Source organism: Arctopsyche grandis, chromosome 11, assembly GCF_051622035.1.
Source record: "Arctopsyche grandis isolate Sample6627 chromosome 11, ASM5162203v2, whole genome shotgun sequence".
Classification (NCBI taxonomy): Eukaryota; Metazoa; Arthropoda; class Insecta; order Trichoptera; family Hydropsychidae; genus Arctopsyche; species Arctopsyche grandis.
The window spans coordinates 19,260,662-19,279,320 of NC_135365.1; the positions used below are offsets into that span (position 1 = coordinate 19,260,662).

The 18,659-nt window shown below is 35.9% G+C and overlaps 1 protein-coding gene across 3 annotated transcripts; it reads right to left on the reverse strand.

Moving 5' to 3' along the window:
* Positions 1 to 1,158: 1,158 nt before the first annotated feature.
* Positions 1,159 to 16,556, reverse strand: LOC143918901 (RING finger protein 17-like). Of its 3 annotated transcripts, none has more exons than XM_077441004.1 (21): positions 16,336 to 16,556; positions 13,912 to 13,993; positions 13,593 to 13,837; positions 13,433 to 13,526; positions 13,217 to 13,345; positions 12,987 to 13,144; positions 12,422 to 12,502; positions 12,108 to 12,350; positions 11,636 to 11,727; positions 10,894 to 11,039; positions 10,749 to 10,820; positions 10,572 to 10,661; positions 10,403 to 10,492; positions 10,172 to 10,315; positions 9,842 to 10,103; positions 5,093 to 5,231; positions 4,896 to 4,994; positions 4,070 to 4,163; positions 3,803 to 3,978; positions 3,491 to 3,714; positions 1,159 to 3,422 (listed from the first exon to the last, which is right to left on the reverse strand). In XM_077441004.1, exons 2-21 carry the CDS (start codon positions 13,958 to 13,960, stop codon positions 1,247 to 1,249), a joined length of 4,803 nt encoding a protein of 1,600 aa, XP_077297130.1. In that variant the 5' UTR covers positions 13,961 to 13,993; positions 16,336 to 16,556; the 3' UTR covers positions 1,159 to 1,246. The 3 variants fall into 3 exon arrangements, with proteins under 3 accessions (XP_077297130.1, XP_077297129.1, XP_077297126.1); XM_077441003.1 differs by having other exon boundaries at positions 10,403 to 10,498; XM_077441000.1 differs by having other exon boundaries at positions 10,403 to 10,498; positions 10,722 to 10,820.
* Between the last annotated feature and the right edge of the window lie 2,103 nt (positions 16,557 to 18,659).

The window sequence follows — 18,659 nt, forward strand, 5'->3', positions numbered from 1 at the left end:
AATAAAAATCGATCGCGTGACATGTATTTGGAAAATACCAGTATATTAAATAAGTGATGCTTTTTCCAATAATCACCTATTCGGTTCAATATGATTGTTCCCATTTGCAACAAGGGATCGAGCCACAATCTAAAATACTCTGTGGTTAAGTAATTCTATGGTTATGAATTCAGTTGTAAACAAGTCTTTATAAACGTAGACAAACCAATTGTACGGATTACACAACTAATGTTCAATGCTAATTGGATAGGCTTAGTAGGTTATATTCTTGTTTATTTTATACATGCAAAATGTTCTACGCACATTGGCGTTCTTCAGGCCCATGGACTTGTCGGCAAAACGCCGACTGTTCAGCGTTGTTCAGCATTGAAAAGGTTAATTAAAGAATATAGGTACAATTAGTGCGATTTTGGATTCTACTTGTTAAAGTTCACACACATATGTGGAACCAAAATAGGATTTGATTTTGTAGACCTCATTTCAGAAGTCTTTTTTATGGTTAGCTAAATTTTTGTTCATTTTTTCAATGTTCAATTTTTTTTCATCCTAGGACTACTAGAAAACTTTGAAAAATTATTTATCCAAAACCGTATATTAGGTTTGAATGCTCTTATAGAGTTAATCATTTCAGCCAAATTATTGTATTTAATGAAAGCAATTTTTATTTTTCTTACTTTCGATTTTTTTTGTTATTTTAACACCGAGGCAGGCACAGGTTTGGAAATCCCTATCCTATTCGTTGGACTGATCATATCAGGTCAGCTCTTGGTTGTTCTGTCACCGATGCACTTCGAAATACCATTTCAAGCGAAGATTGGAGAAGAGTCGTTAACTACCCTAGCTCATGGAGGTCATGATCTGAAGATTATGACCTCCATGAGCTAGGGTGGTTGTTTTTTGAATATTGATCCTGGCATGAAATAATCTAGCCACCGATAATTTGGTCTGCCAGTTTATCACATACCATCAGACTTATCACTAAATATCGTAATGGAAAATGGAGCCATTGTTGATTTACCTAGTAGGAAAAAATATCTCAGTTCCACTGAAAAAAGTTCAGGTGCGCAGGAAATATAATTAGAAATTTCTTCCACAGAAATAGTGTAACAATTGTATCTTTTGAAAAATGGAGAGTTTAAATCAATAAAAATACGTTCTTATTAATCAATAAAAATTTATTACATAAGTAAGTATAATATTACGTACAAAAGAAATATTAAATTCTTATAAAAAAGTGAAAAAAGCATTAAACATCGTTGACAAATAAACCATCATCTATTAAACGTTGATAAACTAATACTAATTCAGTGGAATCAGTAAATAGCTCTACAGTAAATACATCATTATCGTCGCATATAATTTTCGCATGTAAATGTCGATTGCACATCAATTGCTTTAACTTTGCCACAACATCATTCGGGTCGACATTATCAGCTAGAGAATCAGAGTTCAATTTCGCTGTAATCGTCAGAGGTGGTACTTCCACCCAATTTGGAAGAATTTCTCTGACGTAATTATACGGAACCCCGATGGATGTACCCAAATCTATGAAATGCACGGTATGCACGACTCCAACAGGATCGTCATCTGACACAATAGTACTGTGGTACACTTCTCCTCGGTACCAAGAATCATTTGGGGCACAAGCTATGCAACATCTGCCCAGCTTTGGATCAAAAAGTGGTTGGTGAGGCCATTTATCACCAATTTCGGTAAAAACTTTGTTGGCTCTGTTGTGAAGAGAAGAAAATTGTCTATCATCAGATATCATCAAAATGACAGAACTAAATGAAACAACGTCTACCACACGACATTTGAAAAAACTATTGGAAAATTTTAATTTGGGGTACCCGTTCAATATAGGTTTTGCCGTATATTTATCAGAATTTATGTTATTTTCAGTCAAATTTGACGGCAACATTTCACAGTTATCCATAATAATTTCATCATCTTCGTCAACATTTGGAGCCTCTTTGTTTGTAGGCAATGCAACGTCTAGCATCTGTGGATAGTCACAATAATCTGCTATGCCTAATGTGATAGTCAATGTTGCCAAATCGGTGACGTTTGGTATATCCAATTTGATATATATTACATCATTCTCTTCGTTAGTTCCTAGTACGTTGATAAAACATTCTTTTTCAACCACAGTTTGGTGTATCATATCCAGTTTGGACTCTTCCCATATGTTTCCCTTCGGCTGTACACCGACAACTCTGCACTTCAATACCAGTGCGGGAATTTCTTCTAATACGATATTTTTCCTTAGCGTCGATATAGGACAAACTTCGTCATTGCCGTAATCTATAAATCTAACTAGCATACAATTATTTTCCAAGGTTTTAATAGTGAGACCTCTATAAAATTTGTTGTCGGTACTAAATTGTGCTATGCACGGTTGATCTGGACCCCAAAACATATCTTCGGGTTGGGGAGATGAATTTTCAAATTGTTCCATGATATAAGTATTAACATATTCTAATTGTTCTTTCACAGCCAAATCGAGTATGTATATATTGAACTCGTCATCTACATTAGTCGGAATTCCCGAGAAGTCTTTTGAACGTAAAACGGAAGGTTTCCATTTTTTCTGAACTGCAGGAAGTAATTTAAACGAGTCGAAAATTAATGATTTTTTATAATCTTCATCTGTATGTGGGGCAATTTTTGGAACTTGTTTAGCTTTTAACTCTTCTGCGATTTTCCACTCTTCCATTTTATTTGTATCCCAAATGGCAAGGCCTTTATGTACGATCATGTCATTAACTCTCCTCCACTCTTTTATCGACGGCTCCAGTGCTCCGCCAGGATCCGTGTAATATACCCACAGTTGGATTGGTAAACTTTTATTGTCTATCACGCCATCACTACAGATGGCATATTTAGAATAGTTTGACGTTATTTCCTGTAAGTACTCGCAGGATAAATTGGGCCACTGAGTTCCCAATGCAGGATTGATACCACTTAGGAAGCACTTAAAAGTACCGTCCTTCACCGTCAAGAATTGACTTGGTAATTCATACAAATCTTTAATGTCAAGCTTTTCCCATACGGCTATGTCTTTTAAGAAAACTTTACACGTTCCTTCTTCTTCATTCAATTCAACAATCAAACCCCGACACCATTGTCCTTGTTGAGAAGAAGTGATGGCACACTTGTCGTTAAGTTTCCAGTTGATTTTTAAATTCGGCTTGGCGGTTTCATAAAACTTTTGCATATTCGCTGAGAACTCTGTCAATAGTGCTTGGGCAGATATCAGTTGTATGTAAATCTCAGAGGGGCTTACAGCTAACATCACTTTGACTGGAATTCTACCAAAATCATCGTGAACGGGTTCACTGGGTGGCACCACTTTTGTGATTGTTTCAATTTTTTGCTTTTTCTGATACGTCAAATTGTTTTTTAAATGTGATTTACCAGATCTGGAAAATGGATGTAAGATAAAATAGCATCGAAATCAACTATGAAATAAGAATGAAAAAAATCTTACTTTAAATATTGAGCATATCCTCTTTTGACCAGTTCGTCACCAAGTGAAAGAATTTCTCCGTTTATACAGCTTTGCATTTCGACATCAAAAACATTGTATTTTTTGTTCATTTGTTTAACTGTCGAAGGAGTCCAGCTTTTTGAACAATCAGTTAATAATTTAATTGCATTATTGCACCATGTTTTATTAATAGGTCGAATCATATGCAAACTGCACTTTTTAGCCTGAAAGATTGAATTAATTTATACGATACAATACTATTTTAACATAACGTTTTAGAACAACAATATATTTTGATTAAATTCTAAATACCAAGATATCTATTTCGCGAAATTTTTTTTGCAGGAAATATAATGAAGTCTGGAGAACAGACGTTTCCATTCCAATATCTAGAAGCCTCACCAAGACTTTTTGTTCATTTAAAATATTCAGAACACAGCATCTAGACCAGCAATTAAACTTCAGCACAAAACATGCTGCATGTTGACCTAAAATTTCAATAAAAATGTGCACTTACATACTTATTTTTAAATTATATATTTAGAACTAGTTGGAAAACAATTATAATAATGTACTAACCCATTTTTAAATTGCGAACTTTTTCACACGCACCCCCCGTATACATTTTATTCATGTCATTAGAAAGTAAATTGTATTGTTTTTCATGAGATACCTAAAATAAATATAAATCGGATGTGACCAAGCCAAGACTTTATCTGTGTATTTGAGAAATTTATGAAGTATAAAAAACAAAATTCGATTATGAAATAAACATTTGTACACATTCACACATACCGGCTATTACAGAATTTTCGATACAAATTGAGGGCAAATGTAAGGAATCTTACACGAGACTAAAGTTCTACTTCCGGTTGTCGGATTTTGTTCGAAATTTTTTTGTTACTTAAAATCACTATAATTATTATACACATTAAATATCAAGAAAATAAAAATAATTTACAAGGTCAAAATATAATAATGAAATATTGTTTTAAAAAATATTACTACTTCCGGTTCATGAATTCTAACCAAAACCTTAATAACTCACTAAAGTTAGTGCGTAAAGAATACAAATATAAATTTTCAGCTCGATACGTTCAATAGTGTGGTCACAACATTTTTGGCTTTGCCTAAAAGGAAAACGATATCTCCATGGCTAAAAAATATGAAAACGACTGATGGGTATATATTTTGCATATAGGATATTGAGCGAGTTCTTATCACGCCACACGTCCGTAAAATTATTTTGATTTTTTACTGTTTTCCTATACATACCATTAAATACAATGTTACTACGAATATAGATAAAGTGAAAAATACTATTTATAATACAATTAACACCTTAACAAATGTTGAAAGGCAATCGAAATGCATCATAAGTAAAAGTATCAGTAACATTACATACCTTTCGAATATAGAAACATGTAGGAGATACTATATGAGTAATAACGACTTCGCCGTTTAGCACGGAATCGCTTTCCGGTATAGACACATCTTCATATGACTAGAAAAAATGTCAAGCAATATGTAAAAAGTCAAGACTATGTAATTGTGTAATAAATATCATTTAGAATTCTTAATAAAATTGTATATTATAAATACCTGCAATTTAATACTATCACCATTGTCTGATTTGCGAACTAAAAGCGCCTCTTTTAAATTGGTTTTGCCATCTATCATGAGGTCCACTTTAAAACCTGAATCACATGGCTGCTTTATGTGAACAGTACAGCATATCCTACTACAATTGGAAAATTTAATTCAGAGCTAAATGAAAGTTATTATAAAATTTAATTCAGAGCTTTTTAGCTTTTACAGGCATACATAGTTTCGCCTCTTGGAATTAACTCGTGTAAGTTTTTGACATTCGACAACATTATGAATACACATTAAACTGATAAATTAAAATTTAATAATTACTGAACCATTATTGCTCCATATTATTTCATGTTGGGTACGATTTAACTGTACATTGAGAAAAATACTTTGTACATTAAAACAAATGTTTGTGCATTAAAATTTCGCATTATTTTCGGTGCATTAAACTATCTCATATTGTGCATCGAAAAAAAATATTTTGGCATTATAAAGTGACCATTAAAAAATATGAAACGATCATTCGAAAAAATTGATTTTAGCATTAAGAGGGCTGGACAGCAGCGCCTTGTCCATACAAACGTACTATACTTCTTTCTCCCTTCCTCAATTATGGCACTAGAGAAATTATTTTTTAATATGCTATGGATATCCACCATTGGGGTGCATCTATCGTTTTATTTTTTTGATTAATTATTTTTTATATGAGCTAGGAGCCGCCAAACATCTATAAAATCGCCTCTTTTTTACACCCACGAAACGAGTCCAGCGTGCTTATTTTACGGTCGATTTAAAAAAAAATACGCCGATAGATGCACAGAAAGTATCTTTCTCATAACGATGATGAAATTTTTTTAAAAATTGGTCCAGTTTTGGAGGAGAAAATAGTAGAATACGAAACCTCGATTTTGTCAATTTAAAATACGTTTTATCTGGTCGAAGCGCAACTGTCGCATTCACTCAATATATATATGTAGTGTTGGGATTGAACGAAAGGCTGATGTATGGGCTATGGCTGAGAAAGGGTATGTTACGACCGATCGTAGAGGGGGGATGGAAAAGTGGCAGAGGGCGCGAAAGGACCGCTATTTTACAGTTAGTAGAAGTTAACCTTCCACTGGGGGCGGTTGGTCATTAAACCACCGCGTGGTGTCGTTTTAATAAACAACATGACTGAAAACGCACGTGTTTGATCTTCAATTCCACCCCCACATCCCATCGTGGTCCTGAATAGCGTCATCTATTCAGGAATTCCACCCACAATTGGAGGCTCGTCCGGGATTAGGCGGCAGTTTGAAGACCACGTGCTACAATGTATCGGAGGAGGAGGCCGACATCTGGTCGTAGGACGTCGAGAGGGGTTCGGGAGAAGGCGATAGAAGAGCCAGTCGCCAGCCGAGCCAAGCTGACTTTCCAAGACATGGAGGGCGCCGTCCCCATTTTCACCGGAAACGACGACTAACCGGTAGAAAAGTGGGTGGCGCAGATCGAAGAAGTCGCACACTCGGCAGGTTGGGGCAGCATGGAAAAGCTGCTGTTTGGGAAACGCCTGGTCAAGGGGGTGGCCGAGAGGTTCCTGCGCATACAAGATGGGGTCTATTCGTGGGAGAAACTCAAAAGCGCATTACTGGAGGAGTTCGCTCGGATGGTGAGTGGGGCGTCAGTCCATAGGAGGCTGTCCAAGTCGCAGAAAACGTCAGAGGAATCGGTCAACGAGTACTTTTACCGGATGCGGGAGATGGCGAGCGTGGGTTCGATCGAGGATCGCGACCTCATGGAATACGTCATCGACGGGATCCCTGGCAGGTCTTCTATGAAGGGGATGCTGCATGGTGCCCGCAATTTGAAGGAGTTCAGGGACAAGTTGAGCGCCTTCGAAGGGCTGGTGGAAAAGGTAAAGGCAGAAGAAGCAGCCGCAACCGTAGCCACGGCCAAAGCAGTGCCCGCACCCTCAACTGGAGGCGGCTGGAGACCCAAGGCGAGGACGCCGGCACTGATCGACACAGGCAGTGAAGACAAACTCGCCAGCGAGAACTTCGTACATCGATGCGGCATCATCACTAGTGAAAGTATTCCTGTGGTAAGAGACCAATGTAACAATTCCGGTGCCATTCGTAGAAAAGCTGCGGAAGGAGTAAGGAGGGCTGATTCGGACTTGAAGGATGGAGAGCAAGAAAAAATCAAAGTGGAACGCGATAAAACGTCAAAACCACGAATTCCGATCGAGGTTAAGTTGGAACAGAGTCTGCGGAGGGAAAAAGAAGATCGGGCTTCACAAGAGATGTCTGCTCATGCAGAACCCAACGATTCCTGTTCAAGCGAGGCTGATGGAACATCAAACATGTCACATGGTCAGATGGTGAGGACCCCCTTAGAGCCTCCAGCATCGCCGTCTCGAGCTCATTTGGACTATTCTTCAGTGCGACCGAGCACAGAAAATCGATCATCAACCACAGATTCAATTAGGATAACGAATGATGAAAGTAAGCATCGCAAACCATGTGGAATAGATGTTTCCAATAATGAAGAGGACGGTGTAGACATGGATGATCGCGGTTTGGACACGGGTGATCGAAGTGAGGACACGGGTAATGGAGGTGTAGACATGAGTGATCGAAGTGAGGACATGGGTAATGGAGGCGTGGACATGGGTGATGGAAGTATGGACGGTGATGGTTTGCATATTGGAAGGCTTTGGGACAACGGAGACATACCGTTTTCAAATAAAGATGAACCGCCCGATGGTCAATTCAGTAAAGGATCTCATGGTCATTCGAAGAATCCTAAAGATGAAGATGAAGAAAATGGGAAACATGAAGAAAAAGATATGGATAAATCACCAGAAGGAATAAGAGACCCAGTCAAAATTTCAACACCAAAGGACAATGTATTCACTTTCAAGCTCGGTCGTAGTCAGATTGATGTTACTTTAATGGAAAATAAAATAAGACCATGGATTAAGAAAGGAGTTTTTGGATATATCGGTGAACCAGGAACGATATTGGTCAACTTCATCTGTGGCAAGATACTACATGGAAAGCTGTGGGGCGACGGGAGGTCCATCGCGGACAACATCATCGGACAGCCGCGTGGAATCGCGACTGGCATCGGATAGTGTTTAGGTTGTGCCAATTGAAGTGAAGTGTGTGTCAGTGAATTAGAGAATAAGTGGAGTACCCGGAAGGGTTTTAGTTAAGCCTTACTTGATATTTGATTATTGTTTTATTTTGTTAGTAGTTAAGATTTGAAATATTATTAATGTTTTGAACTCTAACTGCTGGAATTGAATTCAGAATGTTTGATAATGATTGATGTATAACTGTATTGAAATGTAATTCTAGTAATGTGATTGTTTCGGATGTAAAGATTTAACTTCTGTCATTTTTAAGGTATTGATTTTAATGTTTTGTATTTCTTGTAATAATTTTAAATTGTAATTGTGAGATTTATTGTGAAGTATGTTTGAGATTATTGTGAAGTATGTCTGAGATTATTGAGAAGTATGTCTGAAGATTATGTGTAGTATGATTGAGGAATGACCCGGCAGGTGAGAGAAACCTGAGGGCAGGTTTGTGGTCAGGAAAGGCCGAGTTGTAGTGTTGGGATTGAACGAAAGGCTGATGTATGGGCTATGGCTGAGAAAGGGTATGTTACGACCGATCGTAGAGGGGGGATGGAAAAGTGGCAGAGGGCGCGAAAGGACCGCTATTTTACAGTTAGTAGAAGTTAACCTTCCACTGGGGGGCGGTTGGTCGTTAAACCACCGCGTGGTGTCGTTTTAATAAACAACATGACTGAAAACGCACGTGTTTGATCTTCAATTCCACCGCCACATCCCATCGTGGTCCTGAATAGCGTCATCTATTCAGGAATTCCACCCACATATATATATATATATATATTGATATATATTGTCACATTCACTCAATATATATATCGAATAAAGGAACGGTAACAAAATTAAGGTTTTAGGTGTACAGCCCTCTTAAAATAGATACAAAAAAGTGGCAACATTGCAGTCTTCCACTATTGAAAACTGTCAACTGTCAAAAATGTTTACTTTTCTTTATGTATTACGTATGAATATGAATAATGATTTCAGGTCGTAGAGTCGAAGCCAAGGTCGTAGGTGTCGAAGGTCGCAAGGCGAATAGTAAAAAGAAGTAATCCAGTAGAGAGAAGCGTCCGTCACTGTCGGTTCGAATTTTGGTCATTGTAATACACATTCAAGTAGCTCACATATTTTTCAATGATCAAAGCAAAGTTTCTAATGCAATCTGTATCCGTCATTTAGAAATGCACACAATTTTTTTGTAATGTACAGAAACTTTTTTAATGTACAAAAATTTTTGTAAACGCACATTTATTTTATAAAATGGACGTTTAATTTTATCAGCTGTACATGAAATATTCATAAAGTTGCTGACTCAAAAACCGAAAATTGCGGATTAATCCATTAGATGAACATACGATCATTTTAACCGGTGGCCCTAACGGCAAAAACTCGAATTGATGAAGACTCGAAAAATGAACCCGTACCAAAGTATTAAAATTAGAAGCGGGTGTAGACAGTTTCGTCGGTTCCTCCCATGAATCTCACGCATACTTGTCCCATAAACCGTCTATCCCCACTCCTAATCTTAATGCTTTGGTACGAGTTCATTTTTCGAGTCTTCCTCAACTCGGAGTTTGTGTCGTAGGTGGACCCCATTTTAACAGAGTTGAAATTTTAGTTAATTTAACATTCAGCTTAACCTTTTAACCAAGGTATGCATATAAGTGTAGTCAGCCCAAGTCCAACCCCCTTCGGGAGCAGCGCAATCAGCCAGAAGACATTTAATAGCCAAAGGAGGGACAGATACATATTTATAATGTAAAGTATACAATAATTTAACTGGGATCTCTTCGATCTGTCCATAGTCTATGAATTTTACTTTGGCTAAAGTGGAATCATGTTCAAGAATATAGACCCTGTAATTCCTTTGATCTATTGGATTGTTATAAAATAATACTCTTCCTGTAAAATTAACGAAAAATTAAGTAAAGTAAAAGTACTAGGTAAAATTCATTAATATACGCACTCACCGGGTTTCATAAAATTTGGCACAGGCCTATGTTTTGCGAACGATTCTCTAGATATTTCATCGATCAAATTTTGATGGGTGGTACACTGCACATAAAACTCATGAGGATTTACAATGTGAGACACGATCCCTACTTCTGTAGACCCTATGTAAAAAAAAAATATATACACATATGTATAAAAAATTCTGATTGATTTCAATTTTTGGCACACCAATAATATTATGAAAGTACCTGGAATCGGTAGTTTCACTTCAATCGTTGACTTTTTCGATGCACCTCGTAGCGAATCATTGCTTTGTGATTGAACATTCTTATGTTGTTCTGCAACTTTAATAACACCACAATATCAGAGACAATTTTATAAAAATTGTTTATTGTTGTATTTTAATGCTGATATTACCTTGAGCAGGTCTCGTATTAGTGGTTTTGAACTTATTCATAATACTATTGATATTATCTTCATCGTCATTTTTAAATCTTGCAGGAGGTTCTAAAAAATTAATAAATATCCCAACAAAATGCAATATAAAAGTCAATAAATAATTATTACGAGTCATCTTAATCGGTAAATATTTACGACAATCTTGAATTTTGATATTATTTCTTGACGAACTGCTATTGGCTGGTAAAATCTTCTCCCTGCATATTTCTATAATAAACGTAATAAAAATAATTGCAAACATGTCAATTTGTAAAAAACAATCCATATAAAATAAATTTACCATTTTTTATCTCAATAAAATCAGATTCTAATTCGTCATCTGAAGATTTATCCACTTTCGATAAAAGTTTGTAACTAGAGAATTCCAACTTATTTAACTTACAGTAATTTTTCAAGTCAGTCAAAACATGTTGGTTTACTGAAATTCTAAAATAAAACAATACATTTTAATTAGTACTACATTAAATAGCTTTTTTACAGAAGTCACATACATATATGTATAACATGAGTAGAGACACGTATTTCGGGCATTTTGCTATTAATGCTTAATTGATGCTAAAATAACAAACAAAAGTGAAATTTGCATAAAATTTATAAAATTAATAGACAATTTAGAAGGGTCTTCCTATCCCTTTGCCCATTTACCATGTGAAGAAATTGAGGGGATAAAACAGAGCTTGCAGTTTACAATAGATGGTATTTTTTCTGTTAGTATTATATTTATATTTTTTGTCTTTTTTTTATATTCATGTTTTTTTCATTGAAATTTTAATTCCAAAACATTTTTGAATTTTTCTATTATTTTTTAATTGTTGTGTTGTCTTTAAATTGTATATATGTACATATATAAATTTTATTAAAATTCATCGAAATTTTTTATTATTTAAAATTAAACTCTTCATAAAAATAGATGCTAAAATTGAACATTTTTAACGCCCTAAAACGCTAAAATCCAAATGAAAATGCTAAAATTGATGCCCAAAATACGTGTCTCTAAACATGAGTAATCGCTTAAAACTTACAATGGTGTTGAAGGATCGTTGGAGTCACCGGATAAATAACGTGGTGTGTCATATGCTTTTTTAACACTTGACAAAACTCTTTGGTAATCAATCTAGAAAACAAAATTTAGCAGAACGTTATCACTCCTAGCACAAAAATGTGTACGATCATCCCCCAATATATACGGCAGATAAATCTCCTAAATGGAAACCGCGTAAAATAAAAGTAACCATGCCAATACATACATGGGACATATACCAAGTTAAAAAAAAAACGCATAATAAACTAGTAACGTAAATAAATGATAGACAACGGCACGTTCTCGCGTTTGAGGCTAACATAGGAAGCAAATAACATATGTACATATTTAAAACATTAAAAAGTACGTTTTGCTTGACTGGGTTGGTTTGAAACCGCGTAAATCGGGGGATGGGTCTCACAAGATCATCAGTAAAGTTAGAGAGTTATTTAGTTATCATTACTATCAATTACCAGGTTATTTAAAGCTGGAATAAAACACAATTCCATAACTTGCACTAATTTACTCAGCTCTGATTCACTCTCAATTAATGATTGTTTTATTGAGGTCAAATCGCGTTTGGGAATTTCTTTAATATCCCGCAACATATCAAATTCTGCAAGTTGTAAAGCAGCATGGGCATTGGCGAACTTGTTGGTAATCTCAAATCTTACACCACCAACAGATGAAGAATCTTTATCGATTTTCATAATTTCCTATAAAATAAAATTAATTTCAAGATTATCTATTCAGAATAAAACATTAATATCAAAAGACTCATACTTACTCGTTTAGATTTTTTCAAACGAAAATAAACTTTGTGTACGTTTAATTTTTCTTTTTTTAAATATTCTTGAATTTCATCATTCTACAAAGTTAAATATGTATATTATATTCTATCATATGGGGTCTACCTCACGGGCCCAAATGTGAAACGCCCGAAAACGCAAATATCGGAAGGCAAAGATCGAAAATTGAAAGATCTTAAGTCGAAAGATGAAAAAAGGGTGCATGGTAAACGATACATACTCACTTAATTTGCGCGAGCAGGATGCAACAGGAACAAGAGGAACAGGCTTTTCCTCCCGTATTCTGCGCGCGCACATTAATACGGGAGGAAAAGCCTGTTCCTCTTGTTCCTGTTGCATCCTGCTCGCGCAAATTAAGTGAGTATGTACCGTTTACCATGCACCCTTTTTTTCATCTTTCGACCTAAGATCTTTTGATTTTCGATCTTTGTCTTCCGATATTTGACTTTCCGTGCATTTCACATTCGATACTGTGAGGTGCACTCATTATATTCTATCATATGATACCACTTAACAAAATGTAAATTAAAATAAAAAAATAACCTTGGTTTTGATAATAACCACGTCGTGGTTGTGGCAAGGTAATTTCAGTATTACACAATATGCGCAAATATTCACATCACAATTTTGGCAATACAAATCTACATCTTTATCAGGATGCTGTTGGCATTTGGTTGATTTCAGAAAATATTCAACACACTCTGGAAACCACATTTATTTATATTCATTGTGAAAACATAAAAAAGTATTTGAATGCAGAATATTATACATACTTAGTTCCACTTTTAAATGATTTTTGGTGGAAGAAAAGTCATGTTTTTTCTTAAAACAGGTATCGCACAAATTTAAATTGCACTGTGGACACATTGAGAATGTTTGTTTTTTGCACTCAAAACAAGGAACTAAAGAAAATATCAAAATTTTAATATACGTATATCAAATTTATAAAACAATATCGTATTAAAATAAAATATAGTTCAATGAAATACCTGAAATTTCTTTAACATGATCATCGGAATCATCTTTTTTGGTGAGCTGCTTTGAATATTTTTCCAATGACTCTAACGAGATATTCGATGCCAACTGATATTACAAAAATTATTAAGAACTGAAACAGTCGTAAATTACATGCAAAAATTCACCACTTACATTACGGCCTGTAATCTTAGTCGATTTGTAGAAAGCTTGTCCGAGAACATGAAAATTTATTGGAAATGCACTCGTTAAGTCTTTTTTTGCAAGTTCCAAAAGATCTGCTGGCAGGGTGCATTTTGTTTCGCACCATTGACATTCGAAATGTTTCAAATATTTGATTGCATCAATGCATTCTATACATGCGGAATGATTGCAGGGTAATATATACGGAATGCATGTTACTAATTTATCATTAAACCCTTGAAAACAAACAGATTTATTATAATTAAAAAAATATCGTAATTAAACACTGTGAAAGAATTAATAAACTCACCCGTGAATATAAAGTCATATTTACAAATGCAACACGGCAATGACTCCATTATTTTTAATTGTTATTAAACGCTTCATTCAAACTGTAAAATAAATATTTACAAATTACAGTAATTTTAACCGTACTAATATACAATTTGTATTGTTTTTAATTAGCATAGTGTCTCAGGAATCATTCTTAAATCCGGTCGAAGGTCAGTCAAAAAATCTCAGATTTCTTGAACTAACTACACTGACTCAACCTCGTTAATACAATTTTGGCCAAAAATAATATTTTTATGTTATATTTTAGAACTATTTTAGACTGCATTACTGAAAAACAGCTCCTAATACTACTGAATAGACAATTGGAGAAGAAATACTATGATTTATCTCAGACAAGTTTGCTCTTCATAGTTAAACTTAAGATAAATTACAAAAATAGTTATTCAACAGTATACAATTATATAGTTCAATGTCATCCCTTCCATCAACATTACTAAGGATAAATAAACTTCAAATTTTGAATTTGTCGTAAATAAAATAGCATTACAAATTGCGCATTTTGTGTAGGTAGATCAAAAGTATGTTGTAAGGTAAGTGAAAGTAAAATTAAGTAGTTTTATGTTGTTGAAGGTTGTCTATGAAATTGAGCTTAACCCTTTGACTGCTACAACAACGATAAATCGTTGTTTTGAAATCGGCGAAGATTGCTACGACGATCGTTGTTGACGTCATTAATTGTCGTATTTCATTACTTTCTTTGCCAGCGCATCAGTGGCACGAAACATTTTTTTTATATACGTATTTATATTTATTTTTCAATCAAGCTTTATAAATATTTATCAATTTTTTAAAAGCTCTTTCAAATTTCGGGTTCATCATCAAAGTAAATTTCGGGTTCGTTGTCAAAGTCATATAAGGAGTTATTACTTGGGAATTGATTATTGTCAATAAATTCATTTTCAGAATCAGTAGAGCTGCTGATTTGTCGAGTTCCTCGGCGAGGAGCTATTATTTCGCTTTCGTCACTTTCACTGTCCGATATCATTTTGCAGAGTTAAAATAAATGGCAAAAAACAATAGAAATCCGCTTTCAATTATATAGGTCACGAGACGTCACGAATTCGTGCAATCAATCAAATGCAACTGAAATGCATACAAAATGTTTATGATACATGTTGAAAAATTATTTGATTATTAGAAACTTCGCATCCTTGTGTGTCTCGCTCACACATATACAATTAAAACCAAGAAAGAAAGAGAGAAAGACCGCTACCCTTTTCAAATGTATCGCATGTTTTAACAACGACAAATACATCGATGTCTAAAAATAGATTATTGAAAAAAATAATGCGTCGGAAACAATCGTCAAAACTTATTTAGTGTATATATGTAGGTATCTCTTTCGCACGCACGCATGTAAAAGCAAGACAGAAAGAGAGAGCGCGAGTCCACAACTGCTTCTTAAAAATGTATATAAAGTATTAAAAAAATTACGCGCGTTCGGCGAAGCAAGTATGTAAAAAAATATATTATATTTATTTTTTTATAAAGTAATTACAAATGTTAGCATTTTTCGCTTGGACATTGAAAAACCTCGTAGCAGCCAAAGGGTTAAGAGTCCTGCACTCCTATGTTTGGTCGGTGTTGTTGTACGGATGCGAAACGTGGACGCTGTTAGTGGCATCCATGAACAGGATAGAGTTTTTTGAAATGTGGTGTTACCGGAGGATGCTAAAGATCTCGTTAAAGGAACATGTATGTAAGAAACGAAACAGTCCTCCAGCTTCTTCATAAAAAGAGAGAGCTTCTTGACAGGGTGAAGCGCCGTAAGATGGAATACTTTGGCCACATTATTCGCGGCCCCAAATATCGCCTTCTACAAACAATCATAGAAGGCAAACGGTGGCTTGGGAGAAAGAAGCTCTCTTGGCTCCGGAACATCAGGTCATGGATGGGACTCGGTCTCGAAAAGTTATTTCGGCTTGCCCATGATAGGGAAGAATTCGCACGGGCCATAAACGATGTCTGCCCATGGTAGTCGCCTACGTCCGAATACGGATTCGGCATTAGAAGAAGAAGAAGAAGAAGATCAAAAGCCTATATACATACATATTTCAACAATAAATATTTTTGATTTCATAAGGAAGTGACTTAGATGAATTGGAGTCAGCAATCACCAATTCGCTAACACAATGAGAGTCTTTCCAAGTCAATAAATCCAAGCGTGGTACTAAAATTTAATAGTAATAATTGTTATACTTGTAAACTCTCACACTTGCCAGTCACCACAAACTAAGAAATCTTAAACATATCAACGAAATTTGTTTGTCACTGTGTCCCGATTACACTGATTCCTGAGCACGTACTTTTCGAGAGACTGCGACTTCTTGGGGAGATTCTGCATAACCTCTAATAAAATTGATAGCGAATACATAATTACCGCATGGGCGCGAAGCACGGGCACGCCACAAGGTACGTTGCGTCTCACAACACCGGGAGAGAAAGAATCGCAAACAGGACAGACAACAAAAGATGGAATCTCCGATTTCAGCGGCAAACCTGATATGACAGTGAGCACAAAAGTGATACCATATGAAAAAAATCAATCTAATATTATGGAACCACTGCAGTCATGTCCCATGCGATAGTCGTTGGTCAATTGGATTAAATCAACATCATATGAAGTAAAATGTATACAGTAATGGTTATAAAGTGACGATACGTTTAGTATTAGCAGTTCAATACTAGTTGCTTAGCCTTAGTTGCTGCCCAGTCTTCAATCGGTTCGGTGATTACTAGTCAAATGTGAACCGGTCACAGGACAACCGGTCGCTCTAGATCGGTCACACGTGATCACCCGTCACACTAAAATTGGTCACACCCTAAAACTGGTCACACACTAAAATCGGTCACGGGAAAACTGGTTGACCAATTTTAGGGTGTGACCAGTTTTCTCGTGACCAGTTTTAGTGTGACGGGTGATCACGGCTGTCCTGTGACTATTTCACATATGATTAGTAGTCCGTTTACCCTTCAATCACCGCATTTGACCACATGCCCAAACTTTCGGGAATTAATTTAATGGTTAAGACGTCATCATATATTTTTTGAATTATTTGTTCAATAACAAAGACAATTGCAACTACCATGTAAATTTTTTCCAGATCAAAATTCATTCCTTTTTTTTCAAACTTTTAGTGCTGCCATCACTACAAACTAATATTCGTCATCAACAAATAAATTGAAATCAACACTAAATAAAATATCTTTTAATTTAGCTGGCAATGAATTTCATGTCTCATTTGCTATGGAGTAGTCCCCGAAAAAATCATAAAAATTGCTTTAAATGGGTTACATGTGGTGAACCATTCGGTGGCTTAGAATATCATCGCATAATCTAAAAAATAAAATTTATTAGTTTTTAGCTTATGCATTTATTGATATATAATTTTGTGGTTCGGTGAATACATCCCAAATATGAATCGCTACCAGGATAACCGCCACTACGGAAATCGCTCACGCGGATCTCCCGCCACATGAAAATTCGTCGCACGGGAAAATTGCCGTAGAGAAAACTGCCCAAATAATTCTCAAAACTACCCAAATCTCGTAAAAAATAGCCTTTTCTGATTATATTGTAGTTATATTTCGGGGTTTTTTTTCCATGTAACGCGGTGGAACGGCGTTTCGGCACCTTTTTGTCTCAGAATTTTTTATGTTTCAAACTAACATTCTATATAATATAATCTTTTTCAATAAAAAACTTTCTGGCACCTATTTTTCTTAAAAAAAAAAGCCCTGGCTATATATCAACAATGCTCTTCAAAACCTTTGAATGGGCAGAAAATATTTGCTCACAGTAACTGAAAATTTGAAAAACTTATTCACATTTGGCTCAGTTAACCCTCAGTAAATAAATAGTTCGGTGATTATTCCGCAAAAAGCAATTTCGCGCACGTCACTAAAATCTCGACCACGGAACATCTGGCACCCAAAAACTCCATCAATCTGTAGGAATCTCGACACCCGAATCGAAACATATATTCCGACGGAGGATACATTCCCACGCTCAACCATTGACGTCATCTCGAGTCGAGAAACTTCCACTCCAACGAATCAAGCGGAACGACGTGAAGTCGAAGAACACCTGCATCCATTAGTGCAGCTGTACAAACAACAACTACATTGTAACCCATTGAACAAACATCCAGACTCCATGGAACAAAGGGAGATAAAAACTAAATCGAGTGGAACGACGCCACATATTCGAGAATGTTCCACCCTAACAAATCAAATGGAACGAACCGCATTCCTTGCATCCCTTGCACACGAGCCGCATACAGTGAACTACTATATAAACCCGCACATCGGGCTCAACATTCGGTCACCACACAGCAGCAGACCATGCTATACCAACAACCAGTCAGCTAGAAGCAGCCGACCAGCAACAGAGCCAGACTCACTCAACCTGCAACAACCAACATGGAAGAACCGCTCCAGAACACAGCCGAATCCAGCCGCTTAGAGAACTTCCAAAACTCAGCCGATTCCAGCCGCTTCGAAAACTTCCAGAACATACCCGCTTCATCAACATAAACTTTTTATAATCTTTTATACTCGAAACTATATAATAAAAACAATTTATTCTGTACAGACTCCAGGGATGTTCAACTCGAAGGCACCCCCGAAGTCGGTTTTGTGAGATAGCTAGTGGTAAGCTTGGGCGGGACTGGTTTCCTCAAGGTGCCTTCCTTCGTCGTCGGT